The sequence below is a fragment of the Toxotes jaculatrix genome, chromosome 1 (assembly GCF_017976425.1).
Source record: "Toxotes jaculatrix isolate fToxJac2 chromosome 1, fToxJac2.pri, whole genome shotgun sequence".
NCBI lineage: Eukaryota > Metazoa > Chordata > Actinopteri > Toxotidae > Toxotes > Toxotes jaculatrix.
Window position 1 is genome coordinate 11,542,870 of NC_054394.1, and position 15,405 is coordinate 11,558,274.

The following is a 15,405-nucleotide window of genomic DNA, read 5'->3' on the forward strand; positions in this document are numbered from 1 at the left end:
AAAAACTCAACTGGCTCAACTGAACAGTCAGTTTATCCTGACCTGTACTGCTTATTCTTAACTGATGATATAAATAAACAAAAACATATTCTAAAACTCAGCTCTGTTTATGTAAAATATTTATCATTAAAAAAATACATACGCACAACTACAATTGCCCAAAAAAACGTATTCAGTTTCTCCTCCAGTTGATGCAAAGTATTTCCAATCATGTTATTCATCTCTCACACTCTGTGAAGAACACACTCTCATGTTTATGTGTCTTTACATAACTTTTTGTCCAGTTTTCAAACTGTTTGTCTTCAAGGCATTATTGATCAGATAGATATTTATCTGTCTTACAGGTCTTTATTTTTTGTTAACATTGGTTAACAAGTTCAGTTTTTCTTATACACATCATCACTTTAGGTAAAACACAAAATCTCCTGAGTTTTCAAAACATTCATTTAATGTTTCATGTCATAACAGCACTGTGATGAAAAGAACCAAAACCTGTCAATACTGTGCAGGAGGTTACGTGTCTCCATTTTCATCCTCCTGTGATAAAAACGTAGAGCACATATCAGCATTTTAAGTATATTTCCATGAGTCCCTGTGAGCTTCTCTGAAACCCAGGGATTTTTTTCTTTTTCTTTTTTATTTATTTCAGCAGTAGCTTAATGATCACTGGTTTTCAGGAATTCAGGCAGGGAAACACCCAGAGGGAAACACCAAGGTAAAAAGGGAGAGGTGAAAGACAGAAGGGACAGAAGGATGAAATGGTGGAGGGGAAATACCGCATCAAAAAAAAAAAACCCATAAATATCACCTGACACACACTGTGTTATCCATTAATTATTTTAGAACCAAATTCTACACTTTCACTTCCTTATGTGGGTTGATTGTGTAGCCTCCCCTTACAGAGGGAAGTGAGACTGTTTGGTGATGAATGAAACCATATGTGCTCTCAGCCCTCTCAGAGCTGTGCTGAAACACTGCCGCACCAATAATTAATCTGAATTTGTCCTATGAAGATTATCGATACAAATTTACCTGGACATAAATTCATTAAATGTGGGTGTGTCGCATTGTGTTTCAACAAACAGATTTCACATCATCTTAGGCTCACAGATCTGATATTTCTGTAAATCAACCAGCGAATGTTCCACTTCAAACACTGATTTTCAGTTTAACTGTAATTTTATCACTTTTCAGGGATAATAATTAAGCTTGCTTCATCTCTAGCCCACATTTCATTTGCAATTGATCCTGTTGCTGCAGTATGGCTGCAGCTGGTGATTATTTTTCTGTTAATTATTTGGTTTTCTGTTAATTATTTGGTTTTTAAAATGTTAGAAAACTGTGAAAAAAAGTACCCCAGAGTACAAAAGACTATATACACTGTCATAAAGTTCTAACCAAACCAGTAAATATTTACAATAGAGAGACTGAGAGTGGAAGCAGGGATTTTTTTTTATTTATTTATTTTATCATTATGTTATTTGTCTTTAAAAAGGATTTTAAAAAAAACTCTGTAAAAAGTGATTTCATTAGTTGATTAATCGACTAATCGTTTCGACTTTGGCTCCGGTATTTGGCTTTATTGTGTCATTAATTGTTTCCCCATAAAATACTGCTATTGTTTTCAGGATTTTTTTTTACCACCACCACAGATACAGGTTTTGACATGACACTGTTCCAAGATTTAAAAAAACAAAAAAAAAAAAAAACATTTATAAATGCATACATAGATACGTATATCTATGTATGTATTTATCTATCTCTATCTATCTATCTATCTATCTATCTATCTATCTATCTATATATATATATATATATATATATATATATATATATATATATATATATATATATATATATATTTTTTTTTTTTTTTTTTTTTTTTTTTTCTACTGTGAGAAATTTGGTTTGTGCAGCCCGCCCGCCTCACTCTGTGATTACTGACGGTAACGTTACACTTCATGGCTCTTTCCAGTGGGTGATAACGGGACTTTTGCGGATATTTCTTTTTTTGCGGAGGCGGAGTTAAGACGATAAACGTGGGGCCGGCTGAAGGGAAGCAGTGAGTGTACCGAGGTTCTCCTTCCGCCGTCCGTATGTGCAGAGAGCAGTCTGATATCGCTGGGAGGGTAAGCTTTTGTTATATTTCCGCCCGAAAAATGTATTTTATCGATGTATTTGTGTATCCTTTTGGGTGTAGAAAACACCGGCTGAACAGAGGTGTTCGTGTAATGATGTGAAAACTGGTTTTAACGCGTCGATTTGGCTGCGGGAGCTGCGCTGTTTCACTGCCGCCTGTGTGGATGTGGTCCTTTGTGTCCTCCATTACTCTGGTGACAGAGCAACGCTCAGGGTAGCGGAGGAGAGGAGAGGAGAGGCAGCCGGTCCCCGTCAACTGCAAGTTCACACGGATAATTAACCTTATGCAGCTATCAGACTACAATACGGGTTATATGGCCGTGTTGTGCCGTTAAGTTTAACGTAGCTTGTATTTATCCCCCAGCATCGCCCGGCTTCAGTTAGGAAGAACTAACGTTAATGAACACCAGCGGCGTCTCTGCGCTGCTGTTAGCCGTTTGAAACTTCAGACGTCAAGATGTCGATTTGGAAACCTGGTGGAAAACTCTGCCGGCAGCTGCCGGTACAGGAACACGTCTTTGCAGTCGACATTTATACACCTCGTTGCGTTTTACAAAAAAAGAAAGAATGAAAGAAACTGAAATCGGCCGGTGTTAATGAAGGAGCGTTACCGTTTGTAAGGAGGCAGAGCTCGTGTGTAACATCGATAACTGCACGGTGTGCTGATGAAAGCTGAGACGGTTAAACGAAAACCTTTTTTTTTAACAATAAATGACAGATTTTCTTTCTTTTTTGTCACTGTAAATTGAAAATGTTTGAATTTTGACAAGTCAGAAATTTTAAGAAGTCACTTCGGTCTCTATAAATAATGGGCATTGTTTGAATTTTATAAAATCAAACAAATAACTTTCAGGTTAATTAATAATGAATAGTGGTTCTTTGTTCTTGATGCACCAACAAGCCATATTTGCTTTTCCTCATAGCTTTTTATTACAGTCTCTTATTTTATAATGAGTGAGTTGTCTTTTTATTCCCCCCTGGCAGAAAATGTCATGCGGGCTGTGGAAAGAGACCCTGGCTCTGGCAGAGGACTACCTGTACCTTTGCTGCACAAGCTCATGGGCAGCCCCTCCACCTCCCAGCGAGTCAGCCGCTGCCATGAGACGCCTGGCCCAGGACATGGAGAAGCAGCACCAGGCTCGCTTCCAGAACCTTGCTCAGACCTTCCTGGGGCAGTGTGGGCAGGACCCCTACTCCAGCCTTAAGAAGGTGATGCATGAGCTGGTGGGAGATGGACACTTGAACTGGGGGAGAGTTGTTTCCATTTTCACTTTTACTGGGATGCTGGCCAGACAGTGTGCTCCAGGGCTGGGCCCTGGGCAGGGGCAGGAACTGGGACAGGGGCCCGGAAACTGCAGGAGACTGGCAGAGACCATAGCTGATTACCTGGGAGAGGAGAAGAAAGACTGGCTGCAGGAGAATGATGGATGGGTAAGTCATAACAACGTCTGCTGTGAAGCTGATTCACACAGGTGATACTACAGAGCCGATTGACCTTACACAAACACTGTAGATAAGATAAGCAAGGTATTTTGAACCCAACTTCAGACACTACGAGTTTAAAATGGAACTGTTAAAAAAAAAAAAAAAAAAACCTCCCACAAAGACGTAAAAGTGAAAGTGATTTTTTTTTAACCACTGGAAACCACCTAGCGTAATACAGCCGTGTTTCCTTCCAGCTCAGGTATATATCTTTAGATCTTTGTGTAAAAAGTGGCTAAGTTTAAATTCAGACTTTTTTTTGTGCTTTATTATTTGCCAATCAGCATTTTGAAGTCTCGTGTGGCTGTAATTCCACATAGCTGCATGTGGCTGTGTGGAAGTGCAGGGTAGCAATAGGCCAGATTCTGAGGAATGTGTACTCTTAACAAAGAGAGACCTCAGCAGTGTAAACGAGGCCATGATCACACAATGCTGGGGTTTAGATTTTCAGAGTGTTTTTGTGATGGTTAGATAGAAGCTGTGTTGTCAGGCAGTATTGGACTGTAAGCTTGTTTAGACTTAGGAAATCAAAAGGACAAAGATAATTTTAAACCTGCCCGGTGCGGCTTATTTACTGGAAGAACTTAAAGGGATAGTTATGATTGACCCTGGGTAGACTATGGTCCCAGAAGCCTCACCAAAATGAACACGCCTACAGTGTCTGCTTTTGTGAATGGGCTTGCCCTGGCCCCATCCCAAACACCCACGTAAACACACACACACACACACGCCCCTCCTTTCTTCAGCTGGCAGCTGGTTTCAACAGACACATAACCAGCTCAGCCAGATGGACTTTGTAGTAACAGTCAAAGCTTCAGTGTGTTGGATTTGGCATTAGCCATGCTGAAAGTTAGCGTGGTATGACAAGAAAAACAAGCAGCTGTAAAGCAGCGAGAACACCTGGAGCAGAGAGCAGGTGCAGTCCCTGGTCGAATGCGTGGTTTCAGTCTGAAAACATGATGGTAAAAATACAGCTGCTGGAGGGGCTGAACAGGATCCGTCAGCCCAGTTTTTATGGATTTGAATAACTTCATCTGCAGTTTCTGTAGAATATCTGCAAAAACCAGTTAAATTTTTTTCCCCTACAAACAGGCTGGCACTTAGACAGCGTTCGTTTATCTTTTTTTTTTTTTTTTTTTTTTTACTCTGAAGAACTGCTGTGCTGTTACACTACTTTAAAAGTTGCAGATATCAGCAGCATCCTAAGAGTCCAAATATTTTTCCGTGGGGCTGTCAGTGATGGTGACATATTTTCCAAAATATATTGTATAATTGCCACCAGCCGTCAGCTAAGCCGCTGTTAGTTGGAAGACATTTTGGCAGCTAATATCTGCTCTTTTATTCTCTAAAACCCTTGAATGGGGGAAAAAAATGAAAATAGCAGAAAAATACTCTCTTGGTGGTAAACAAAAAGTTTCATTCTCTCAACCCAAACATGTTTTTTTTTTTTCCCTTGTAGGAGGGGTTCTGTAAGTTCTCCCGCAGTGCCAGAGAGGTGAGCCAGGACTCGTCGATGAAGACAGCGCTGTTTGCTGCTGCCGGCGTGGGCCTAGCTGGACTCACCTTCCTCCTGGTGCGCTAAATCAGACTTCTACGTCCTTAACACATTCTCATCCGTCATTTCCTTTGGCACAATTAAGTAGACATTTGAATTTTAACATCAATGCTGCAAAAAACAGGCTTAATCTGTAGTGAATTCAGGGTTGTGATCTAAAGTCATCAACTGAATGTTTGCACATGCTCGGACCCCCCCCCCCCCCCCTTTCTCACACACACATTAATACTGACATTTTGTCACTTGCTCCTAAAGATTGTAATGTAATGATCTCAATGCCTTCATGAGTTTTGGAGTTAGTGGCATCGGTTTGGATATTTTCGACAGGCTAATTACTAAAGCACAGGCTTCTTCACAGAATCACCATGCCTCTTAAAGTTTGTATTTCGACTGTGCAGCTAAAACAAAAACTCTTTATTTCAATTTTCCCACAGCTTTTGGTTTTGAATTTAAAATTGTCGGCTGCCTTTTATTCATGTGTTTACCTGAGTTGTGTATGTGCTATAGAACCATTCTAGTGTACAATGTATAAATTAATATATTATATTTATATGAAATGAAACTGTAAAGCAGTGGCCCTTTTCTAACCGATCCACAGCTAATTCAGTTGTTTCATTGTTTGAGTCTGTCCTACATTCATGTGAAATGTCTGATTTATACGGTCGAAAGAGCTGACGACCACAGAACGGTGCTATTGTATGTTATGAAATGTTTCTCATATCAATCTACCAAACCAGGGACCAATCTGACTTTAAACATATTGCTATTAGAACAAACCGTTGCTATGGCATTTCTCCCCACTAGATCTTTTAAACATTATATTTTTACATTGTTTTATTCTATTTATTTGTCGCTGTCTTTGTAATAAAAAAATAAATAAAAAAGAAACAATCATGGAGTTTGTGATTCTTGTGATAGAGCGTGAGCCACTGTACCACCAGCTTTACAGGTTTGTCTTCCATTAAATGTCTGTGCAGCAGGTTGGCGGTGTGTAGGGAATATGAATTGTGAATGATTGTCCTCATTTTCATGTGCAGACATATTGTCATAAATAAGATATGTTCTGCTGTCTGTCTCTGTGCTGCTCTGACCATCACAGTGCTCAGGTTACACTATGGAGGCTGCATTCACAAAACATCCTTAGGCTAAAAGTAGCTGAGTTAGGAGAAATTTAACTCCCAGGTTTGTCTGTAACTGACCAAACATTTTACTCATTAAAAATAGGTCCTAAGTCTGAGAGGTATTAAAGGTAGTCCAGAGATCTCCTAACTCACTAAGACCCTCTCACAATCAGTCACATGCTTTTGATGGTGAGTTAAAAAGAATCAAATCAGCTCACCAACAAAGAACAGCAATCAAATAACTAGGGATGCACCGATCCACATTATTTCACTTCCAATCTGATCCCAATCCCTGTTGGTGGTGAATTTCCAAATCGTGGATTTTGTTGGTATCAGAACTGATACCGATACTGGATCAGATCAGCCCCATCCCTACAAATAACACTGATGAACTTGAAGTAACTGAAAATTATTCCTCAAACCAAAGAAGCACTTCTCAGACCCACATTTCTATATCTATATTTTAATCAAAAATTTGTTTTTCTTAATTTTTCTGTTTTTTTTTTTATTTTGTATTTAATTTTAACATTTTATTTTTCAAATTTAATTTCTATTTGGTTTAATTTTTAGTTAGATGTAATTTATACTTTGATTTACACATGTGCCAGTTTTAAAGTTTCTTTAGATTATGACTTTTTTCCATCCATCCATCTTCTATACCGCTTAATCCATCACGGTCGTGGGGAGCTGGAGCTTATCCCAGCTAACTGTACACCCTGGACTGGTTGCCAGTCAATCACAGGGCCAACACACACACAAAGACAGACAACCACACACACGCACTCACACCTACAGACAATTTAGAGTAAATTAGTAGATCAACCTAATGTGCATATTTTGGGATTGTGGAAGGAAGCCGGAGTACCCAGAGGAAACCCATGCAGGCACAGAAGAGCCAGGGCTTTGAACCTGGAACCCTCTTGCTGTGAGGCGACAGTGCTAACCACTGCACCACCGTGCTGCCCACACTATGACTTTTTTCTTTCAACAAAATGATCATAGAGCATCATTAAAACTAGATTCTTTTAACCACATAGAGGTTTTCATCAGGTGCAGTTTACACTGCAGATCCACTGTTATGATTTGAACAGCCGATATACTGTAGCATATTAGCAGTACTGAAGCCTATAATTTCACAAACCTTTAACTGATGTTGACCATCTTTCAGCCCTAAAGAAGAAACCAGCTTCCATTTTAAAGTATTCACACATTCACTGACATGCAGGAGGCTCACAGCTGTTTCAGGGCTAAATGGAACAATATCAGAGACCCAGTGACCTATTGTGGGCCTCTGCTTAAATCATACACACACACACACACACACACACACACACACACACACACAAGTTGTGCTGCCAAATCATATCAGCTTTCTTTGCTCTCCCTTCTGTTTACACAACATACTATCAGCACACTATCTACAAGCACACACCCATCATCTTCACACACATACACACACCTCCTGGCACTGCCTCCGTGGATGATTCGGTAGCTCATCACTTTATACACGTCATATCTGTGAGGAGAATGTCAGTTATTTAAGATGAACACTCGCAAACAGGGTTTTAAATATGCTTGTTGTGTGGGTGTTTTTGTTTAGCTGGGGCACTGACACCGATCATTTTCCCACAGTATATGGCCTAGTTTCAACACATGCACACACTGTTAACACACTCTCATGGGTCAAATATTTCTCCACTACTGCCGCAACATATGTAGCGTAGTTCATGTTGTTATTGTGAAACAGAGAACAATGGGTGATGTGGGTATCTGTGTTTCCTGTTGATAGTGTTTTTAATCTACCAGATGAACCCCAACAGAGCATCGCAAGCAGCTGACAAATCTCTTGTTATTATCATTATCTGTTTATCTTGTGGATTATGTGGTACAGAGATTACATGGATGGTGGCTGCTGTGACTGCTTTAAAACTCAATCTAGAGGTTTTAGAAACCAGGAGTCTAAAGCCGCAATACATCTGCCAGTCATTGTTTCATGCTATAAGTTGATTGATATCTGTCCTTTTAAAGGTGATTTTGTTTTTCCTCTGGTGATTTGATTGTCAACAAATACCTTGAAAAGACCAAAAACCGACAATGAATTGACCTTTTTTAACGAGTATTGACTGTGTATCCAAAGCCCGATATGACTCATTTCTCTGTTCTATGGAGCTCAATCGATGCCCTTTGTCGTGATGAATACTATGATGAACAGCATTGTACTCAGTCTCATATACACCTGTTCTGCTGCCATGAATACCCATGAGAGCATCTAATGCAGGGATGTCAAAGTCAAATACACAGAGGACCAAAAAAACAAATTTGCTACAAGCCAAGGGCCTGGCTGATTCAGTGTTTATTAAAACATATTGAAATGATTACACATAGCCTATTGAACCAATACCTAACAAGGTGTATACTATTTAGGCTAATGTTTAAATAAATAATCCAGTATTTTTTATGGCTCTGTCAGTAATTTCCAGTGAAAACATTTTCAACAGGCACATAGACAAAAACAAACTTCCTTTAAAGAGAAATCACATGTCCTGTACATTAAATGAATAAAGCAATATTGTCTTATGGCTCTGTTAGTAATTTCAAGGGAAATATTTTCAACAGGCAAACAGCAAAAAAGTAAATGTGATTGTGATTTGTGATTGGGCTTTTGAGAATAGAGCCTGTCGGGCATTAAGACCTCGTTTTAATTCTTCCACCTTCTTTAGCCTTTGTTCCGTGTCCATATTCTTGTCTTTCTCTGTGTGTTTCTTAGACGTTTCATGGTGCCTTCTTAGATTATATTCTTTCAGTACAGACACGCTTTCTCCACACAGAAGACACACAGGTTTGCCTTTTACCTCCGTGAACATGTACTTTGCCTCCCACCTGGCTTGAAACCCCCTGTTCTCGGCGACCACCTTCCGTTTAGCCATTTTTTAGGGAGGGGGGTAGCTGAAAGTCGACATCTGCTCTGACTACTGATGGATAATTAAAACGATGCCCGCTTGCTGCACTGCAATAGCGCGAAGAGTTTTGGTAGTCATGACAAACAGGCTAGCACTGCAGTGAGTCTGTTCGCTACCGTTGCATTGTGGGTAATGTGGTATTGGCGCACGCAAAACGGCAGCGGGCCGGTTCTAATACTAATCAAATATCATCCCGGGGGCCATAGAAAATTCTTTTGCAGGCCGGATGTGGCCCGCGGGCCTTGACTTTGACATATAGGATCTAATGTGTATTAATTCACAGCTGAAAATAGTCCCCACCAAGCACACCATTTGCTAAAGATGCTAAAAATTCTCCTTTGCTATAAATTACAGTGCCCACTTGTTTAAGGAAATTGTTTATCCATTTCTTAAGATGAAACTCTACTTCCATGATCCATTTTTAAAGATTTATGTCTTCAGTGTGAACCAGCACACTTGGGGCTGAGTATCACAGACAGGTAGGTGAAGATTAAAAGAACGGCGAGCTGGTCTGTCATATTGTTGGTTTTGCTCTTTTCATGGGAGTTGTTGACAGTAACAAAATTATAGAACATTGTCAGTCTAATCCTTTAACATGATATGCAAGGTACTCAGCTGCTGCTGCTGCTGATCAGGGATCAGTGTGGCTCGGGGCCATCAATTTTCCAGATGGGTTTTTCAGGACCAGACGTGCAGCTTATGTCACATCCTCGTCAATCTGATGTGTTTCTATTACGCCCCTTGAAAGGGTAATGAGGGACAGGTTAAACTCTCTGACCTCAGGGCTGATCAGTACAACACCAGACACACAGCTGATCCAGATATCTATCACACCATGAGGTTACTGTTCAGTTTTTTTTTCTCCACAGTACAGTGCAGTACACAGGACAGTGGAGCTGTGATAAAAGGTATCCTGGTTGTCATAATCACTGAAAATATTCTGATTACATGATCACGTCTCCACAGCTGATAGGTAATTAAGTACTCTTCCTTAAGTCCAATTCTACACAGTTTTGAGGTACTTGTACATAACTCGAGTAATAGCATGTTATATTACTCCTTCTACTATACTACATTTCAGAGAGAAATATTCAGATTTTTCCTCCACTACTTTTATTTAACAGCTGTAATTAATGGTTACTTTGCAGATACAGATTTAAAAACCCCATGATGACCTTATAAAATTTTAATTGCTTTGAAGTACAACTGAACATCCTGACATTTTCTAAAATAGCTACAACAGGAAACCATATTTACATCCCATCATGATCCCATCCCATCCCATTCAGATATCATTTGATTAAATCTGAAGGAAACAGAGGGCCATGTGAGTGCGAACAGTTCAGGAAGTCTGGCTGATTGACCAGTATTTCTGATCTCTGGCGGAGGCGGATGATTGTAATCGCTCTGCCAGACACACAGTCAGTACTGTCATCTCTCGACACCACACAGAGAGAAATTTGACTAAAGACTTGCCTGCACAGTCGTCTGTACCAGAACAAAGCAGCCCTGTTACAGAGGCAGTGTAAGTGTTTATTGCATTTCTGGAAAAGTGTTTTGACTTTTCTGTTGGAATCGGTCACAAATTAGTTAGCAACAGTATCACAAGTCAGTCAGAGGTTCAAAATGTCAGATTACACATCTGTTTTTTACCAAAACTGTTAAAACAGTAACAGAGATGACAGAACAAACAGTAGTTAGCACATCACAACTTAACACCATCCATTTAATAGTCCATGCATATATTTGACAAAACAGAGCAAATATAGCAGGTATGAATATAAATGACATCTTATATGTCAGAAAAGTGCCAGTCTGTGTCTGAGAACACAGACATCCATGGCTGAGCCTTCATCATGATACTTCATAATGTTTTGAAAATGCCCAACATTTAAAGACTCTTTATGTTCCAGGAAATTAGTGGTGCATTTTTTGTCTACAACCTAAAAAGATTAAATGTTTTGAGGATATACCTTTTGCTTCCTAGGCAATAGTTAGCAAGATAAGACTGACATAACTCTCATGTCTGTATGCTAAATGTGAACCATTTTAAAGGGAGGTTATGTGTTAGATTATTTATTTACTGGCCCGGACCAGTGGCGGAGACTAAAACTGGAAATTGACATTTTTACGTTGTAGTTTTCGTGCTGATTATACAAACAAGATATAAAATGTTCATTTGAGAGCTTTGGAGGTGCTGGTAGTCAGGTTGTGTTGACAGGACACAGCCAGTTTCCAGTCTTTATGCTAAACTAACTGGCTGTTTTAGTAGTAGCTTTATATTCACCTTACAGTGATGTGAGCGGTATCAACCCTCTCATCTGCTGGCAAGAAAGCAAATAGCATATTTCCAAATATGTAAAACTTCTTTTTTTCAAATTCCTGTTCAATTGCGGCACAGAACTGAAACTGTTGGATTTAGCCAAACAGGGAAACGCTGAATATGATATGTGGCTTGATAAAGAGTCACATTTCCTGTTCTTCCATTCCAAAGTAAATGCAGCTAGACCTTTGCTGCAGGGACATTTTAGCTTATGAGTACAACATCAGACAGACACGATGAGAGCAGCTCCTCAGGCTCCAGTAGACTGAAAAGCTTCTAGGCTTGCATCGTGTACACACTGCATGCTTTTAAGTGTATACATTCATAAACAGAAGTGCAGATCAGTGCCTGGCTCCTCAGAGTTGCTCTTATCATCTTGTCGTCTTTGTCTGTATTCACAGTGAAGGAACTATATGGTCTGATCTTCTTGGTGGACAGTGAGACTTGAAGGTTTTGATCACGGTCAACAATTAAAACTGTCATATTTGGTCTTCAGTTGAGCAGATGTGTTGAGTTTTCAAACCACAGAAGACAAACCATGTAGAAGACTTGCAGTGTGAATACAGCTGTTATTTTTCTTTATCCTCCATCCTTTAATGTTGAAGGCATTTGTTCTTCTGATTCTTTGAAGCTTTCTTCCCTTTTCCTTCTTGGACCATCTCCTTCACTTTTTTTGCCATCTGGTCACATGAAACACAAACAAATTCAGTAGTGCTACCTAGGACTGTTTTCTTTTTTTCCTGCTCATTTTAGCCACCCTAGCAGCAAAAAAAACAAAACATAAAAAAAACCCCAAAAAGATGTCATTGCTCCATCGCTTTGGCTCAGACTGAAACTTCTCAATAACTATAAAATGCAGTGGTGCAACATTTTTCACATTCATGTTCCTAAAAGGATGAAATCTAATAATTATGCTGATCCCCTGATTTGTCCTCGAGCACCAGGTACAATCTCAAGTTTATTTTGAATAATAAAATAAAATAAAATTTAATTTAATTCTTGTTCACACTTCGTTCCCTCCCCTCTCGCATGTCCTGTGATGTAACATGACCGGTGACCTAACAGACTAAGTTCTGGTATTTCCAGAGTATTGTTCTCTCTAAATGACCACTTTGGTTTACAACATCCTGAGATTCTGAGATATTGACTATGTGATATCGAAACAGAGACTAAAGCATCTGTAAAGTTCCTCTTAAATATGTGGGTGTGAAGCCCAAACCATAGTTTGTGAAAAACCCAGTCAGCTATGTCATGTCTCATGGAAACTATTGCCTTACTGCTTCAGACTTGATATAAAATATCTTATTGTTGCTTGACACAGATGTTATAATGAAACAGCCCTAAATCATGATTTAATCAGTTAATTATCGCTGTAGGAAAATGTCAGTGGCTTGCTGTTGAAGAGCTCTAAAATAAAGGTCAGTTTAAACAGATTTTAAAATATTTTAGATATTTATTTCATGAAAAACACTAACACTAACCTCTTCAGGATCAGGAAATGATCCCGTCTTAAGCTTGGAGTAGATCAGATCACCATTCACTGACACCTCAAAGCTGTCTGTGGGGGGTGAAAAACAAGACAATAAAAATCAGAATGCATCCATGTCATTTCAGTATGGAGAGGTAACATGAGGTGTCTTTAAACATGTTGTGTGCAACCAGTAAAACTGGTTCCTATTAGAGATCAGGCACAGAATGTCACTGGTGAGGCTAAAAAGTACCACAAGGAAACGTCCTAAATTAAGGTAATAAATAAATGTTTTCACCGTGGTAGTTTCTCAGGTTTTATTGTCTAAATTTACAAGCTTGAAATGTGAACCAGAGTAAAATTTTCAGAAGCTAATATGTGATGTCTTCAGCCAAAAGTTAAACATTTCTATTTCAGTTTTTGATATGGACTGGATGTCAGTATGACGCGATTAGACACAGTTTTTATTGATTATTTTACTACAAACAGGTAGCAAAGAACACTGCATTTATTAAAAAACAAAACAAAAAGCTGCAGTTCTAAAGGCGCTGTGTATAAAACATCTCCCTCTTGTGGAGAATCTGCTGCCTGCGACATGAATGAGTGAGTTTGTGATCAAGCAACACAGTACGAGGCAGTTTCACCGATAAAAATAAAATGAGTCATGGACAGTCACAATGTGGAAATATATATTGAAACGCTAGCAGTGCCAGTCTGAAGTAGGGATGCACATCTACCAGGGGATAGAGAAAACAAACAAAAACTCTGATATTTTCAGCTTGCAGAGGAAAAAGTGCACCTTACGTTCTCAGTATGATGGCACACTTTTCCATCAGCACTGGGCCAACTCGCTAAAGGCACTACACTGAACGTACTGTGCAGTATAAATTTGTTTATTTCTAGTCAGTTAATATCTGTAGCTGTCACACAACTGCAGGAAAATGTGTTGCCACTGCGGTCTCTAAACTTCAGATACTACACAGCATGCTCCATTCATTATTTTCACTCTTTCACATACCTGGGATCCGGTGGTAATTTATCTTTTTGAGAGCTGTTTTTGACAGATACCATTTTAAAGTTTGTTTTTTGTTTTTTTTAACCTGAAGCAAATTTCCAAACCATGTAAGTACTATATGGGCAGGTTAGCTGGTCGCCCCAACCCCCCCCCCCCCACACACACACACAAAGAGGATTTGAAACATAACCACTGGAAAATGTACAACTTACTTGGTCTCCCTTTGACTCCTGTCACCTGCACACCAGGAACCTGCCTGATGGTACCGGCTAGTTCCTGGTAGCGAAACGCATAACTTCATCCTTTACTGTAAAACAGAACAACAGGAAGGAAAAACACATGAGCAGCCTACACTAACTACATGAGTGACTGAACTCTAAATTTAGCTTACTTTCAAACCATACATGAATCTTTTACATAGTGAGAGTTTCTATGCAGAGAACATTGATTTCTAGTCAAGATGAATATGATGAATTAAAACATGTATTTTAGTCCACATACATTTATATCTACCTGCTCCTAGTTTAATTGAAAAATTAAAGATGTGCAGTCATATTATGGCATGTGAAGACAGAAAATACACTGGTACGAGTTTCAGCAAATCACATATCTATATATGTATATATTTATTAATTTCCATTATACATGCATTATAAATTATATATATCATATAACATTTATTTCCTCGACAACTGCCTATCTCAAAATTAATAAGTTCACTGCAGTCTTGTCCTAACTACAAATCTACTGAATAGATGTAAAGAAGTTCAAAACTTACCAGTATTCAATGCTGACTGTAGCCATGGTTTTGTGGCTGATTTGTATAAACTTGTAACAGAGCTATAAACTTTCAGTCTGAAGCTGAGCTGCGTAAAATGCAGAGTCATGATTATACTTCTCTATTTTATAAACCACACCCAGTGGGAAGGTAAACTAGCCCGTCCAGTTTTTTTTGCATCATAAATAAATTTACTCTGACTACCTGATCAACGCTATTGTTCTCAGTTACAGTTTATTCCTCTGCTGTTGTCTTTCTTGTGCTTGATTTAAAGTTAGGAAGGAAAGAGTGACAAATACAAATGTCAAGCCAGCATTCACACAAAAACACAGTGGTGCTGCAGAGCAGAGGAACCCTGTGACATTTCTCCTTTTAGAGAAGTGAGAGAACCAGCGAGTGCCCTACGCTCCCTCATCAAATTATCACACAGGTGCACAGATGAGCAGTTTGATCAGTGGCAGGTGAAGAGAGGTTATTGCTTGTGGCTTCAAACAGCAGCAGCTGCTGAGGAATCTGAGACCTCTGTTCAAACATAAGACCCAGTGTCTCCCTCAGAAGGCACAC

The 15,405-nt window shown here is 39.2% G+C and overlaps 1 protein-coding gene across 1 annotated transcript; it reads left to right on the plus strand.

The window, feature by feature from the left end:
- The first annotated feature begins 2,004 nt into the window (after positions 1-2,004).
- On the plus strand, positions 2,005-5,345 carry bcl2l10 (BCL2 like 10). Its single transcript, XM_041044697.1, has 3 exons — positions 2,005-2,129; positions 3,124-3,570; positions 5,081-5,345. Exons 1-3 carry the CDS (start codon positions 2,097-2,099, stop codon positions 5,201-5,203), a joined length of 603 nt encoding a protein of 200 aa, XP_040900631.1. The 5' UTR covers positions 2,005-2,096; the 3' UTR covers positions 5,204-5,345.
- Positions 5,346-15,405: the final 10,060 nt, after the last annotated feature.

Coding starts and splice junctions, on each gene's coding strand:
- bcl2l10 (XM_041044697.1), top strand. CDS start 2,097: ATGTGCAGAGAGCAGTCTGATATCGCTGGGAGG. Junction 2,130..3,123: donor AGTCTGATATCGCTGGGAGG/GTAAGCTTTTGT, acceptor CCCCCCTGGCAG/AAAATGTCATGCGGGCTGTG. Junction 3,571..5,080: donor TGCAGGAGAATGATGGATGG/GTAAGTCATAAC, acceptor TTTCCCTTGTAG/GAGGGGTTCTGTAAGTTCTC.